Source organism: Castanea sativa, chromosome 11 (genome assembly GCF_040712315.1).
Source record: "Castanea sativa cultivar Marrone di Chiusa Pesio chromosome 11, ASM4071231v1".
NCBI classification, from domain to species: Eukaryota; Viridiplantae; Streptophyta; class Magnoliopsida; order Fagales; family Fagaceae; genus Castanea; species Castanea sativa.
The window spans coordinates 43,779,924-43,794,788 of NC_134023.1; the positions used below are offsets into that span (position 1 = coordinate 43,779,924).

Sequence of the window (14,865 nt, forward strand, 5' to 3'; positions counted from 1 at the left end):
TAAAGCTCCGCCGGGATTAGGACCAAGTTCCAAGCTTTCGATGTTCAGGTCCCATCCTTCCATCTATACAGTCAGCGTATCAATTTACAGAGCTTTTAATGTATGGGCGGTGGTAGCAGCTTTATTTTTAGGCATTCCACCGTTCTTTCTCTCGCCCTCCACGTATACCGTGCATCCCCATAATTGTAGGACTCATTATAATATAACCCAGGGATACCAAACTTCTCTTTCTATGTCCTCGGCCTTGAAATCCGAGGACAAATCTACTCCTCGGACGTGTTTGGATATGTAAATAGTCCACGACCATTTTGATGTCTTCGGATTTTGGGTTTCCAGCCCAAAATACTTCGTTGGGCCATCCTTCACATACTATCGGGCCCAATACCCCTACAATAAGTATTTACATAAGCTAAAGGAATGATTACCCATGGTATTGATTAAAAGTTCAAATCTTTTTTCTTTTTCTTTTTGTGTGTGGATATTTTCTATTTTTTCTTGTTTGTAATGTATTTTAGCCATTTTAATTAAGAAATGTACTCAATACTTAAATATTAAACTTATGGGCAACCGATGAACCATTGATTAAACCAATAAATCATTCATTTAGTTTATTCGATCCTCGGCTCGTTTCTGAACCTGTGTCACAAACGACTAACTAAACAACTGTCCCTATGCATTGCTCATAAAGCTTCATAATTGGGATCTTTCTTTCCAGGTGCAGGTTGTCTGTATTTTCAGACAAGTTTTATCTCCTATACAGTGCCTAGTTCATTACACACTCTATCTCGGTCAACACTTCAAAATAACCAAAGAATTCCACAATCTATGAGCCATTCTATTTACGATATCAATTTTTCATCGGCTTCCCTATCATCAGGTCACCATCATCTTGACCTTACCGCTCTGGGAAAGTAGCAGCCCGTCGATGGTCTTTCTCAAATTTGTAGCCATAGAATGCTTTGGGTAATATTATCTACATATGCAACAAAAACACTAACAGAGTATCAAGAACAAAGGTTAGGATCAAGCTTTGGTCTCATTTAGGAACTACTGGCACAAGCAAACAGCTAAGATTTCACCAAATCACTATCAATAATAATAAATAAATAAATAAAATCAGGGGGGAAAAAGATTGAATACTGCACAAATAAGCATTAACTCATTGATATAGAAGTTTATTTTCTGTAGCTCTTTTATACATCATTTTTCCAAAAAAAAAATGGAACATAAAGCTACAGAATTATGTTTGATGACAAAAAGCATCAAAACCTTGGAACATTTCTGTTGTTTTCTTGTTCAGAAAACCTCAGACATTTGAAACCTAAAATCATGCCAAACCTCATGGCTTATGCTCCTCAACAATTCAGTTCTCTATGGGGAAGTTGGATTCAAGGAACCAGCAAAAATCCTCTGACTGAGATGGTACAACAAAAGTAGAATGTTTTGGGCTGGGGTATTCCAGGAAGAAAAATAACATGTTAATCTGAAAAAAAAAAAAAAAAAAAAATTGACTAAATTACATCCGCCACTGTAGTTGATCTCTTGGAAGCCCCCATTAATTAATTTCATGGCTTTTCTCATGTTTATTACAAAAGAAGTCTTCGGACATCACTAAAGTTTGAACCCAAAGCTGAGAGGAATGCTCCTGCAAGATAGAATAGCATTAACCTGATAAGTACTCAAAAATTATGAATAGGGATGAAACTTTGTGATCATGACCTTCAATAGGTCCTTTTCAACTGCTTATATATCAAATCATCCCTAGGATAGCTAATGATCAAGACAATATAAGAGTAAACATTAAACAAGAAGATAAATCAGAACCCTTTATCAGGTCTGAATATGTCTGACAACAGCAATGAGAAATTGGTGCATATTTCAAGACTGGTTGTACCCAACAAAAAAAAGTACGTCTTCAGGTTCACTGGTTGTCAATCTCAATAAGGTTTTAGTTACTATCTGCAATGAGCCTCCCCAATTTGTCATTCACCCATAGCACCATGCCACATTCAAGGACATACATGATCTGTTACCCAATACAGGGGCAGCATAGTAGCTAACTTCTCTGATAAGTCAACTGTGGCCCCATGTCATGATTGGCATGTCACATTGACTACGAAACCAGAAGGCTCAAGAAGAAGCCAAATAGTTCACTGTTGTCAATTGTGCTAAACAGAGTTTGTGCAAGATTAATCATTTACGAGGCAACCTCCTAAATTAGAAGCAATGGATTGGTGATTGATGAAAAGATTCATGTCAAACATTAGCACACAACCTCACACAAATAGGATAGCAAAGATTGTACCTCCAACTTTGCCATCAAAAACACGATGATCAGCAGATAATGTTAAGTTCATTTTTGTGACAACTGCAGGCCTTTCCACTCCTGGGTAAAAAATAATTCACGTCATCTAACCTGTCACTAAAAGCATATAATATTTGGTGTAGAAAACAACAAATTTCTTACCATCACTTCCAATTACTACTTCAACAACTTTGTTGCCTCTGCCAACAGCAAGGATACCAGCCTGCAGGAAGTCAACAAATTTATACAAGAGACATTTACAGCATGCAATGCCAACTAAATGTAGAATAGAGTACTCTAAAGGGTCAATTTGGTTTCTTTTTGAAAGGCATTTTCTATTTTCTGAAAATGGAAAAGAAGAAGAAGATTATAAAAATAAACAAATATAAAAAAAACCACAAGATTTGGCAGCACAAATTCTTGTCAATTGTTTCATGTAAACAGCCTGCATTCAGCAAAAGATGAAGAATTGTTTGCTGTGTATGAACATGAAGATTATTGAACTGACAGGAACCCAAAAACAATGTGCATTTAATCATTTGATATCTCAAAATGCCTCTTAGATCTTCCTCTGTTAATTAAAAAAAAAAAAAAAACAGCTTTTCATCTTCCGAAACAAAAATAGCACCATCATTTTTAACACAGATAAAATTAATTTTACCAATTGCTTATTCTAGAGCTGATATCATCACTTGTAAAGTTAATAACCAAACAGAGAAATAAGTAAATTTAGGCTCACAGAGAGAGAGAGGGAGAGAGAACCTGTGGAGGATTTATAATTGCACAAAATTGATCCACTGGAAACATTCCCAAGTTTGAAATGCTGCATAAAAAATAGAACAATTTAAATTTTAACTATTTTAGAAAACGAAAGAGTAATTAGGTCCCTAGCATGATATATTCACCTAAAAGTTCCTCCTTGGAATTCATTTGGTGAAAGCTTCCCTGCCCTTGCCTTCTCAGCTAATTCCTTGATCTGAAGCCAAATATCAGCAGAGAAATTGACAATGATCCATATTAAATTTGAATGGATGATTAACAAGAAAAGGTGGATCTAGAACAACTTTTTTCCTGTTGAGCAGTGAATTTAAATAACTTCAAATTCTATGTTTTTGTATCAATCTTTTTCCTGCAGCAGATTCCACACTAACTTCTTTGGACATCATAGCAATGAAGAGGAAATAATAAATTGACGCATGCTTCAAAAGTGCAACTGCATTCAAGCAGATTTTGACCCCCATTGGAGGAAAAAGAAAAACGCAAGGAAAGCCTCAAATTGTAAAAGGAACCCAAATTGAAGTGATCAAACTAAAAACTACTCAAATTACAATAGAGTACCTCCAAGGATATTGAAGATAGGGTCTTCTGATCTGCATTCCTCACTATTGGAGTCATCAATCCCTAGGCAATACAATAGGATGACATTAGGCACTGTTTAAAACTTCAAAGCCACAATTGTTGATATAATATTCATACCTTCTCTGTTGCCACTGCAATCGAAATATCAACAGAATCGCATAAAATGACTTCTCCTTTCTCAGCATTCCAGTAAGCTGACATGCATCAAGAGAGAACAAAATTTCAGTATCAGAATATCACTGACTAAATTGCTGTTTTAGAGTCTAGAGTCAAAATGAACATAGATAAAACACATGCATATTTGTATGTATGTATGCTTACTCAGTAGATCCTGCCAGCAGTAGAAAGAAATGAAGTTCCGAGTATTATACAACAATAGAACATTGGGGAAATTTTTTTTACCTTAAATTCATCAACCTGACCAATAATAATATACAAGAAACATTGGGAAACAGATACTGGTGTCGAATTTAATGCAAGAAAATTGAAATACTCCTAAACTTCTGATGTATATCTATAACACATATTTCTTTTTTTTGATAGGTTTTAGAAAGCAAACTAAATGAATTTTTTTTTTTTTCTTTTTATACAAGATAGAAATTTTACTATAGAGTAATCTAAGTGTATATGTGTGTGAAACTCCCTCCTAGAAACTTGAACCCCGGCCCTTACCCCTCACACCCTGCAAGCACTTATACTTATGAGTGACCATCACACCAAAGGTGTGCGATGGTTACATATTTCAGAGAAGCTTGTTGCTAATACAAGCCAGTGTGGTGGAAAAGAGCATCCGTATTAATTAGTGGGCTAATGACAAGTGAGAGGTTGCAGGAATGATAGAGAAAAATAGTTACAAACTCCATGAAAATGACAATCAACAAACAAGCACACGAAGAGAAAGTGTATTAGTTTTATACATTCAGATATAACTAAAATGTAATCATTTTATTGTTTATTCATTGACAGCCTTCAGATCAACAAATACTGAGTATTCAATTAAAACATTTCAGATGCAACTAAAAATAATCTTTTCATTGTTCATTGACCACCCTCAGATCAAGCTGACATCCCCTATCCCAAAAAAAAAAAATCTTTTTTTTTCTCCCCTCAAACCTACAATAGTTGGAATTAAAAAAAAAACACAAGCAAAGCACAAAAAACAACAATTATAAGTAATAGCAGGGCATGAAAATATAGGAGAATCAGCATTTCTCTATTTCTTGGTCAAGATATTGGGTTTTCTACTACCTTTTGGGCATAAAATAATCAAGAAAAATACGGGTTTATATATGTTTTGGCACAGCCTGTTTCCCTAAAGACTGACATCAAATATTTTCTCGTTGCTCCATTTTTCTTTATATAAAAGAAGTACAATTTGATTTAATTATCAAAAAATAAGTACAATTTGATTTTCTAGAAGACTCTACCACCTTTTTTAATAAGAATTACAATTTCCAGGATTGACTCTACTATCTGGCAACAAAAAACGTCTGCCACCAATTATATGTGCATCAACGAATTCACTTGACCATTATATAACTGATATGTCTTTACCATTTGCTTCCGGTACATTTCTCAGTGCCACAGCTACAGCTTTGATGACGATGTCATTCACTGAAACTTTAACATCATGCTTCTCTGTAATTAAGGAAGTAAAATGAATGATCACAGAGAGTACATATAAGCCCAAGAAACTGAATTAATAGATTTGAAACTTATTCCGTACCTTTAAGTTCCTTCCGAAGAGAAAGAAGAGGATCCAGTATAACATCTGACAAACATCATTTTAATATTTTAGATACATCATTTTATATTAACAACCATAGAGTATTCACATTATCAACTGTAGAGCTTCAGAACCTGATGATAAATATAAATGTGGTGTATTTTGTTTCGATTCCAATAACCTTCTGGCTATTACCTGAAAAACAACAATGATATTACAGCACAATCACTATAAACTACTATTTAATCACCAAAAAAAACAAAAGAGACATTCTAAATAGTCTAAATATCAGAGATTTTGAAGCTCAAATGTTATGCTTTTGGTGGCCTTTAATTAGGCTGACATTCAATTTAAAAATTAAGTCTAAACATTATTCTAACACCTACCCCTCACACGTAGGCCCAGACTCCCATTAATAAGTGGGGCCCAAGAAGTGGGATTTTTAATCTTTTAAAAGTTGAGGAAGAGTGGAGATCTAGTTCGAACTCGAGACCACCTACTCTAATACCAAGATAAACTACTACTTTTCCCAAAAGATTAAACTACTAGGAAATGGTAAATTGAATCATTTAACAATTATTCTAACAAAATGTATCTCTTTATACAAAATTCCCTGACATACATACCAAGTTCCATGTAAAGACAAGTCAATGAATTCTCATTCCAACCACTAATGATCATTCGTAGAATCCTTTTTTATTGTTCTATGCTACCTAAGTCAAGAACATAAGGCCACAATCTTTTCCTAATTGCCTTGACAGTGGTTCTTCTCGGCACTTACCCTTGCCTTTGAGTTGCATGCACTTGAACCAAATTACTCCTGCTTCTAGTGCATAATCTTCTCCAGACCATCTTATCCAACTTTTTCCCACAATGTCCTCTTTTAGTTGCCGCCATGTACTTCTCATGAAAGCAATTTTTTTAGTCAACTTATATTATATATATATATATATATATATATATATATTATTCCCTTCTCACAATTCTAATTTACATTATAATCATGTAATTCTTAAATACCCCGTACTCTAGGCCACCAGCAAGGCTAGCATTGGAGCCATTTATGGATTTTCTTTTAATTTAACAAGTACTCATCAACTATATGAAAAATATTTTAAACACTTGGATTATCAAATATATGAGACAGCAACAATGCGCCTGGGATGCTGTATTGTTGTCTCTTAAACTTCTCCAACCTTGGAATCCACAAAACATGTATAAAAGGACATTCTAAACAGAAAATATTGCTCAAATCTAATTACTAGTTCAACAAAACCAACCTTGCGTATTTGACTATTAGGCAGATCTTCAAAAGAATCTGACTGCTTTATGTGAGACCTTGAATCTGTTGACACAGTGGGAGAAGCTTTTTGAGGCGATGGGAGTGTCTTCTCTTTAGATGAAGATCCTTTTCCTGACTTAATTGCAGCTAAAACATCCCCCTTGAGCAGCGTACCATGAGAACCTGATGCCTTTAATGATGATGAATCCAATCCATATTCTGTAATTAGCAACTTTGCAGATGGACTGATCCTTGCAACACCTGTTTTCTGAGCTTTAGCTTCATTTCCATCATCATGATGCATTGGCTTTGCCTCTTTGATTTCAGAACCACTGCTAACACTATTGTTTACTGTCTCAATATCAGCTGGATCCTCAACCTTGCAAAACAATAGGCAATGGTGTTTCCATAAAGTATAAGTGGCTAGTTTAAAGGATGACCTTTCCATAAAGTAACAGTGCAGAAAGAAACTATAGCTATTATTCAATTTAGCTGGCAATTAATAGCAGCCTCTACATTTCTTTTTGGGGGGCAATAAAACATATTAAAATTTAGACTAGAACAATGTCAACCCTTTACAGGTGCAGGCTGGAACCATTAGCAAGCTTACAGATGCCCTACTACTCAGCTATAATAGCATTGGCTGAAAGTTGCTAAGGTCAAAAGTATGTTATACATTTGTACAAGCATTATCACACTTACTGTTATTGCAATAGGTTGACCCACAGCCACATCCTTTGAACCTTCAGGTGCTAGTATCTTAGCCAAGTACCTAAACCCAATATTCCATTTTAAAATGTAAGCAAACATGTTAAAAGTAACAAATAAAGGGCTTCATTATTAACGATTCAAATGCCTCCATACCAATAAGAAGAAGCATCCCAAAAAAACTGGCATTAGCATTAAATTCAAAAGTTCTAAACTCAAAGATGGAACCAAAGCAAGCTATTTTAAGGGAAAGAGAGAGGGTGATAAAATAATATACATAAATGCTTTGGTTCCCTAGCCTTTTCCTATTCTTTAAACTATACAACTACCAGTTAAAAACAACTAGGACTACTTAACAAAGACACCCAACAAAGCCCTTTTATTCTGTGAAACGCGTTCACGCGTATACCTACATGACCGTGGTTATATTGCATTTCAACTTTATTAAAGTCACAATTTGGACACAATGAATCAGTTTTTAACAACAATATCAGTCACTTCCTCACACTGATCAGACATGCAAAATAAATGGTGATCTATTCTACAAGTAACCAAACACCATGTTAAGACACAAATATTTAACATCAACCAACTGCAACACAATAATCCTAACATAGAGAAAGAACATTACCCCTCTTCAAGACATTCAAATTCAAGGGTAGCTTTGTCTGTCTCTATCTCACATATAACATCACCCACGTTGATCTGTTAGTTTGAGTAAACAATCAAGAGGCATTTTAATGCAATTATTCTGTATCCCCTAAATGAGAAGCAAGAAGTAGTTCAACAGCAGATTTAAAATATATTAAACACAACAAACCTTGTCTCCTTCTTTCTTTAGCCACTTCGCAATGTTTCCCTGATTCTGTGCATACATATAAAAGCAAACTTAAGCTTCACCCAGAAGAAAGAAAATTTAGCATGATAATCTGAGCAGAAACTAACATCCAATGTTTCTTACCATAGTTGGGGATAATGCTGGCATTCCAACAAGAATATGAGGAGGAAGCGCAGATGCACTTGTCTTAATTGAACTTTTCTCTTGTACATTGTTCTCATTTTTCACATTCTGATTTATTGTTTCCTCTTTAATCTCAGATCCACCTGCCACAGTAGCAGGGATATTTTGGATATCATCTTGATCCTCAACCTAGTAAATGCACAAATGTTAGTTTTTTTTTTTTCTTTTACTGGTAAACTACACACACACCCAATAGATTCAAGACCTCACCCTCCAACCCATTACAAAGAAAGGAAGTACCAGTTGAGCTATTGCTCATTGGCACGTGCCTAATTTAGTTTTTACAATAATTAAATACTTGAATGGTTAATACAGAAACTATTAAAACAGCAGTGTCACATTAAAATGATATTAACTTTCCCAAAAAAAATTAATATCTTTACAAAGTAAATAAAATTTACTGCAGTATGATTTTCATGAAAAAGAAATGGCAATCTTTCATAAAGGATTATCATGAGTTACCGTTATTGCAATAGGTTGTCCAACAGGCACATCTTTTGAACCATCAGGTACCAGTATCTTAGCCAGAAACCTGCAGAATTTAACCCATTACCCATCCAAGAACAGATGTGATAAGCATTTTAGGATGGATCAGAATTTGCACCTTTATGTAGTTCTGATCAACTTAGAATACAAAAGAACTGAAGACCCAGGAAACAGATATGAAGCAAACTATTTCAAAAGACCAATCTAGAAAGAAAACATTCTTATTGCCAATGCCAAATGAAACATCTAATGTGAAGAGTGGTTACTAAACAATTCCTTTCTTTAATAGCTGATGTGCAACACGCATTCAAGCATTATGCATTTTCCAAGCAAATAAACATTACCCCTCCTCAAGACTTTCTAGCTCAAGAGTGGCTTTGTCAGTCTCAATTTCGCATAGTACATCACCCACTTCTATCTGTTAAATTAAATCAACAGTCAGGACAACACAAATTTAATAATGAAATAAATAAATTTATCCCCACTTCATTAAGAGATTTATTTTTCAACAATTATCTTTAAGTATATTGAATTGAAAATAACTAAGCTTTAATCTTTCAAAACTATATGAAACTTTTGGTATAACTGACCCTATCTCCTTCTTTCTTCCTCCATTTTGCAATGTTACCTTGGCTCTGCACAAAAGAGTAACAATTAAGATTGCGAAACTTCTTGGAAGCAACAAAAGAACAACACACGCATGTGGATAACATCTAAAACCAACTCCTCGCATATCTTACCATTGTAGGAGACATAGCTGGCATCTGGAGTACTGTATGTGAAGAATCTGCAATAACAGTCCAATTGATGATGAAAGTCAGAATATAATTCACTTACACGCATGATTAAGCATGCACAGTAGAGTATTTTCATCATTAGATAATATTAATAGTTGTAAAACCATACTGCAAGGAAAAAAAAAAAAACTAACACTAATCTGGTATATGTCAGAATAAAGTTAAACAAAATCAAAACAAGAAGAAGACGCCATTTGATGAACATTCATACTAATAAATAAGAGAAAAGGTGATATGTGACATTGCACCAACAATCATGTCACGTAACTTATGAGTCTCTAAAATGATAAACAAAATATTAAAAAAATTATTTTAAAGAATTAATTTGGGTTCTATGTGAGGGGGATTATAATGAAAAAGTATGATACTTGGAAATTTATGGAAGTTTAAAGAGAAGAGAAGTAATCCTTGAGAGATATGAAGGATTTCTTTTCTTTTCCAATTTTTTGTTTTTGGATAATTTCCATAATGGAAGAACATCAATCGAAAACATTGAGGACATATGATAATTAGAAGAATGAAAAGCAAAATTCTTTCAGAAGTATGCTTTTGTCAAGAGTTGATAAGCCCTTTTTTTTATGAATAATAAATTTTATTGAGTAAAGAAAATGGAGTGCACCACACAGGATGTGTACCAAAGGTATATCATAATTAAACTCCAAAGTTACGATGATCAATGAAATCTAATAAGTTTGAAAAAGAGAAACGTTTCAGAACTTTGTATAAAAAGAATTGATAAGTCCTTAATTTATTTTACATTGCTTATGGAGACATGTGCAAGACTTTTCCATGACAGACCGAGAGTAAGGTTAATTCTAAGTAAAAGCAACAGAGATATACTTTCAAATTTGAACAGTTTAAGGTTATGCACAAGACAAAATATAATTCAAACCATACTGCTCTCTGTCGCAGTCAGTCATTCTTGGACATTATATTGATTTAATATAAAAAATGCCTTCCTTCATGGAGAACTTCAAGACGAAATATACATGGATCAACCCCCTGGATATGTTGTTACCAGTAGTGAACACATGTTTGTTGAATGCACAAGGCTTTCTTTGGTTTGAAGTAGTCTACTCATCCATAATTAGATCTAATATAAATCTTTTTATTAACGAACTGTTTTAATGATGTTGGTCAATACCGCTAATTGTTTGGGAAGTTATTTCCAACTATCAATTGCCTGACATTACTTGTTTGATTCGTGTGGTTAGAAAATATATGCATGCTCCGTCCCAGCCCCACTAACAATGAAGCTATTTTTCATATCTCGCATTATCTAAAGGATGATCCTAGAAGAAGACTATTGTACATGACCTTTACTTTTTTGCCTGACAGATTTTCCTGATGCTAACTAGGCTGGTAGTCATTTTGATCGGCAGTCCACTTTTGGCTATTATAGCTTTGTCAAAGGTAATCTTGTTACGTGGCACGGGGAAAAGCAAAATGCTATCACTCATTCTATTGCCGAAGCTAAATATCAAGCTATGGCTCATACTGCTTCCAAGATGTTATGGGTTTGCTCTCTCCTTCATGACATGGATATTGATGCTCCTACTCCTATGCAAATAGTCAGTGACAACCAAGCTACTATAGTATTTTACATGAGCATCCCAAACATATCAAGGTTGACTATCACTTTATTTGAGATTTATTAATGTGGCAACAGATTTCCACTCCCTATGTTCTCTTAGATAATTATATGGGTGGCATTCTCACGAAGTCGTTAGCTTGTGCCTCATTGCAAACACCGTCTTTCAAACTAAGCACGTTTGATGTGTATGCTCCAGCTTGAGGGGGAACGTTAGAATTGCCCTTGTTATTTTTAATATTAGCATAAAGGTGTTCTTTTGGTTATATATATATATATATATAGGTAAGAATAATTTTATTGAAAAGAAACTACTACATGTATAAAAGACACAAAAAATTCTATAGAATTATAACAAAAAGAATTATCTACAGAAAGGTAATTACTCTATGAATGATGCAATGGAATCACCATTTCTAAGCCCCTTGCACGCAACCACCCATATAATGAACTAGTAAAAGTTGCCTCCCTATGCCTTCCAAATCTTCAAAAGTGTGCTGCTTTCCAAATATGCGCTAAGGCAAGGGACTAATTAACAAAGCACTAAAACTTTTATCAAATGTCTCTCCCCCCCCCCCCCCCGCCCCCTCCTCAAACCTAATGCCTCATATTTTACAATTTAATTACCATGATAAGCTACCACTTGTCCCAAAAGTTTAAGCTAATAAGAAAGCATTATTCTGTCAAAGACAAGCAGAGATTTGTAACTGAATGCATAAGACATATACCTGTGGAAGAGAAGTGCTTGATACCACCAACCCACAGCTGAAAAAATTGTAATGGTATCAGAAGACATCCTGGGTATGAAGAGCTATTTACCAATACATTTCAAACACTAACCTTTAGTTTTAAAGAATTATTTTGAACTCCAGTGAGCATAAATAAAGATGCGGGCCTGATTAATTTCATTGTCAGTAAATAAGAAATTAAAAACAAAAAACAAAAAGAAAAGAAAGAAATATCTAGGAGTGACAGCTGAGTGAGTCCGACAAGACAAAGCCAAATAGCCCCTGAATAAAATTTTGGGTTTTCCCTACAACATTTTTCTTTTTTCTTTTTTTTGTAAGTAACATTGTTTTGGTTCTATGCTGAACGCCTTCAAGATATGCATACAGGCATACAAGTGAAAGATGGATAAAAAATTCATACAGGGTCACAAGACTAACAAAACATCTGTCATACTACGTGGACAATCACTAACTACATCTGGAAAGGTAAGAGCTTGTTCAAGCTTATGCAATTGAGGTCACAAATGCAAAAACACATTTAAAAGAAAGATAAATTATTATAAATTATTGAGGATAACAAATTTAACATAATCTTCTTTATACTGTAATTTACCACCTCAAGCTGTAATAGGAAAATTGGGTAAGGACCAGACAAGTTTAGAGCTAGTCCTTTTGCCATCTTAGGTCTGTCCTAAATTTATCTGCGTGGTTGGATTAAACTGGTTCCTAAGCTGATGATCCTAGCTTGGCTTAATTTCAACTTTCAAGTATCAATGCAACTAAGTTTTGATGGCAATATGCCCAAGCCAAAACAACTTTACCCTTTTGAGTTGTAAAGACAAAATGCCCAATAAATTCAAAGTACATTCATTGAAAAAGGGGTAACACCTTTACTCCTCAAGCTAAATAACAAGTGCTTCAAGACAGTCACGATTTCCAAGAGAAAGTGAATACGGAGTTTATGAATCATAAAACCATGTAAAGCAATTGTAATTGAATTTGCAAACTAATGATAAACAAAAAGCTGATGAATGCAAACCTTAATGGAGAGCCATGACCACCCACAAGAGAATTTTGAACACAGGGAGGGCTGCATCAGCAGGACAAAACAGCACATAATAAGATCAATTATGCAGCTCTATACAGAAAAATACTGAGCAATATGCATTCAAAACAATAAGAGTAATATATATATATATATATATATATATATATATATATATATATATATTCCCTGATAAGTGAAAATATAAAGAATTCTTCTAGATTAGTTGAGAAGCGATCATTTAAATTGTTAGAAGAACATTGACGTGTAAAGGAAACACAATGGCCATTGACATCTTATTTTTATGTATATTCAAGTCAAAGTCATCAAGTGTTGTAACATTAACCCATCATCCACTCTTAAAATTTTCAAAAACACACTTATTTTTACTGAGATTTAGCACAACACAATGATTTATTGGCAGCTTTATTCGATTGACCAGCATTGTCCCAGTTCTGTTTAGTGTCAAACGAAAAATATGTCCTAATTCAATATAAATCCACTATAGTGCACACATTAATTAGTTCTTTGATCATACTAGCAGCTCATTTCAAATATTTTCTCCTCCAAATCTAGTCATAAACCCTCTTTCTCCGATTCCATGCTTTTCATACACCAGTTTAGTAATTCATAATATAGACCATGTTCTTGCATTTCCTTCACAGCTCAGTCTATGAAAATGCCTATGGAGTATCACACTTTACTTGAACACAATTTGGTCTCCCTTCAACCTTTTTTGTTCCAACCCAAAACAACAAGCTTGATATGATACCAAAACTTTTACAATAACAACAACCAAGCCTTGGTCCCAAAATTTTGGAGTCGCCTATAAATCCTCAACAAATTAGTCAACATCAGCAGACCAACAGCGTATTCTTTTCCGTCATTCTATTCTATACGAAATCACACTCTCTGTTACCTCCTTAATTGATACCGAAACTCGCGGCAGCACAAAATTCACCAAATAAAATTTGCAGAACATTATAAAATAAAAAAAAAAAATTGGCCAATTGTTGCTATAAGTCGAACTCAAAGCTTTCAACAGAGTAGTTATCAATATCAGTACACAAACAGATTCACAAGATTCTCATCATCTCAATAACAAGTTCGATCATATGCGATAATCCTCAACACCATTTCACCAATCCAAACCATCCAAAATCAAAAGAAGAAAGAAAATAAATTTCAAGAGAGAGAGAGGGTGTGTACCGAGAGAGGGATCTAGAGGAAGAAGAAGAAGAGAGAAAGCGAGCTCTTAAGAAAGAAGGAGCGTGAGAGTTAGAGATCTCTTTGACTGGACCTCGAAGCCGTGAAAGCGCCATTTTCCAATTTTACTTCACTGTCTCTCTCTCTCTCTCTTCTTCGTTTTCTCTTCAGAAAACGATCTAGCACGCCGTGGGAACCAAAAGCCGAACGGCAAATGAAGAAGAATTCTGAGTCGCTCGAACGAACAAAGGAAGTTGAAATGGAACGATCGTTCGTTAATGGCGAGCCGAGTGCGAGTGCGAATGCAGAAAGGTCCTCGTTGTCGTTCCACGACTCTTTAACAATTTTTTTTTTCCTCTTATTTAAATTAATTTTTTATTATTTATATTAGTATTTTATTTTAGGCTGAGTAGTAGCAGCCTGGGCAAATTGCAAAGGGAAAAGTAGCACGCACTAGCAGTCTAGCTCTAGCACTCCATTTTGGTAGCTTGCGCCAGCCAACTACTACTTTCTCTTCTATTCACTATTTACTACCCTACCAACCTTGGACTGGAGTAGGGGAATCTCTTTCATTAGTATTATTTTTATTGATTAATAATTCTCTCTCTAAT

The 14,865-nt window shown here is 34.6% G+C and overlaps 1 protein-coding gene across 2 annotated transcripts; it reads right to left on the minus strand.

Annotated features, from left to right (window-relative positions):
* Positions 1-1,132: 1,132 nt before the first annotated feature.
* LOC142617245 (dihydrolipoyllysine-residue acetyltransferase component 1 of pyruvate dehydrogenase complex, mitochondrial) lies at positions 1,133-14,566 on the minus strand. 2 transcript variants are annotated; one of them, XM_075790016.1, is made up of 23 exons: positions 14,258-14,566; positions 13,043-13,093; positions 12,116-12,170; positions 12,004-12,040; positions 9,628-9,674; positions 9,478-9,522; positions 9,232-9,305; positions 8,864-8,933; positions 8,342-8,530; positions 8,201-8,245; positions 8,012-8,085; positions 7,375-7,444; positions 6,671-7,051; positions 5,525-5,585; positions 5,391-5,435; positions 5,219-5,302; positions 3,782-3,858; positions 3,644-3,706; positions 3,211-3,281; positions 3,068-3,128; positions 2,468-2,528; positions 2,306-2,386; positions 1,133-1,645 (listed from the first exon to the last, which is right to left on the minus strand). In XM_075790016.1, the coding sequence occupies exons 1-23, from the start codon at positions 14,368-14,370 to the stop codon at positions 1,587-1,589; spliced, it is 1,914 nt and encodes a 637-aa protein (XP_075646131.1). In that variant the 5' UTR covers positions 14,371-14,566; the 3' UTR covers positions 1,133-1,586. The 2 variants fall into 2 exon arrangements, with proteins under 2 accessions (XP_075646131.1, XP_075646132.1); XM_075790017.1 differs by lacking the exon at positions 12,116-12,170 and having other exon boundaries at positions 12,004-12,086; positions 14,258-14,560.
* Positions 14,567-14,865: the final 299 nt, after the last annotated feature.

Excerpts from the sequence above, each read along its gene's own strand:
- LOC142617245 (XM_075790016.1), bottom strand. The coding sequence starts at position 14,370 with ATGGCGCTTTCACGGCTTCGAGGTCCAGTCAAAGAGATCTCTAACTCT. Across the intron at positions 8,246-8,341 it reads CAGCATTATCCCCAACTATG|AATCAGGGAAACATTGCGAA; the intron begins GTAAGAAACATT and ends ATGTATGCACAG. Across the intron at positions 3,282-3,643 it reads TATCTTCAATATCCTTGGAG|ATCAAGGAATTAGCTGAGAA; the intron begins GTACTCTATTGT and ends ATTTGGCTTCAG.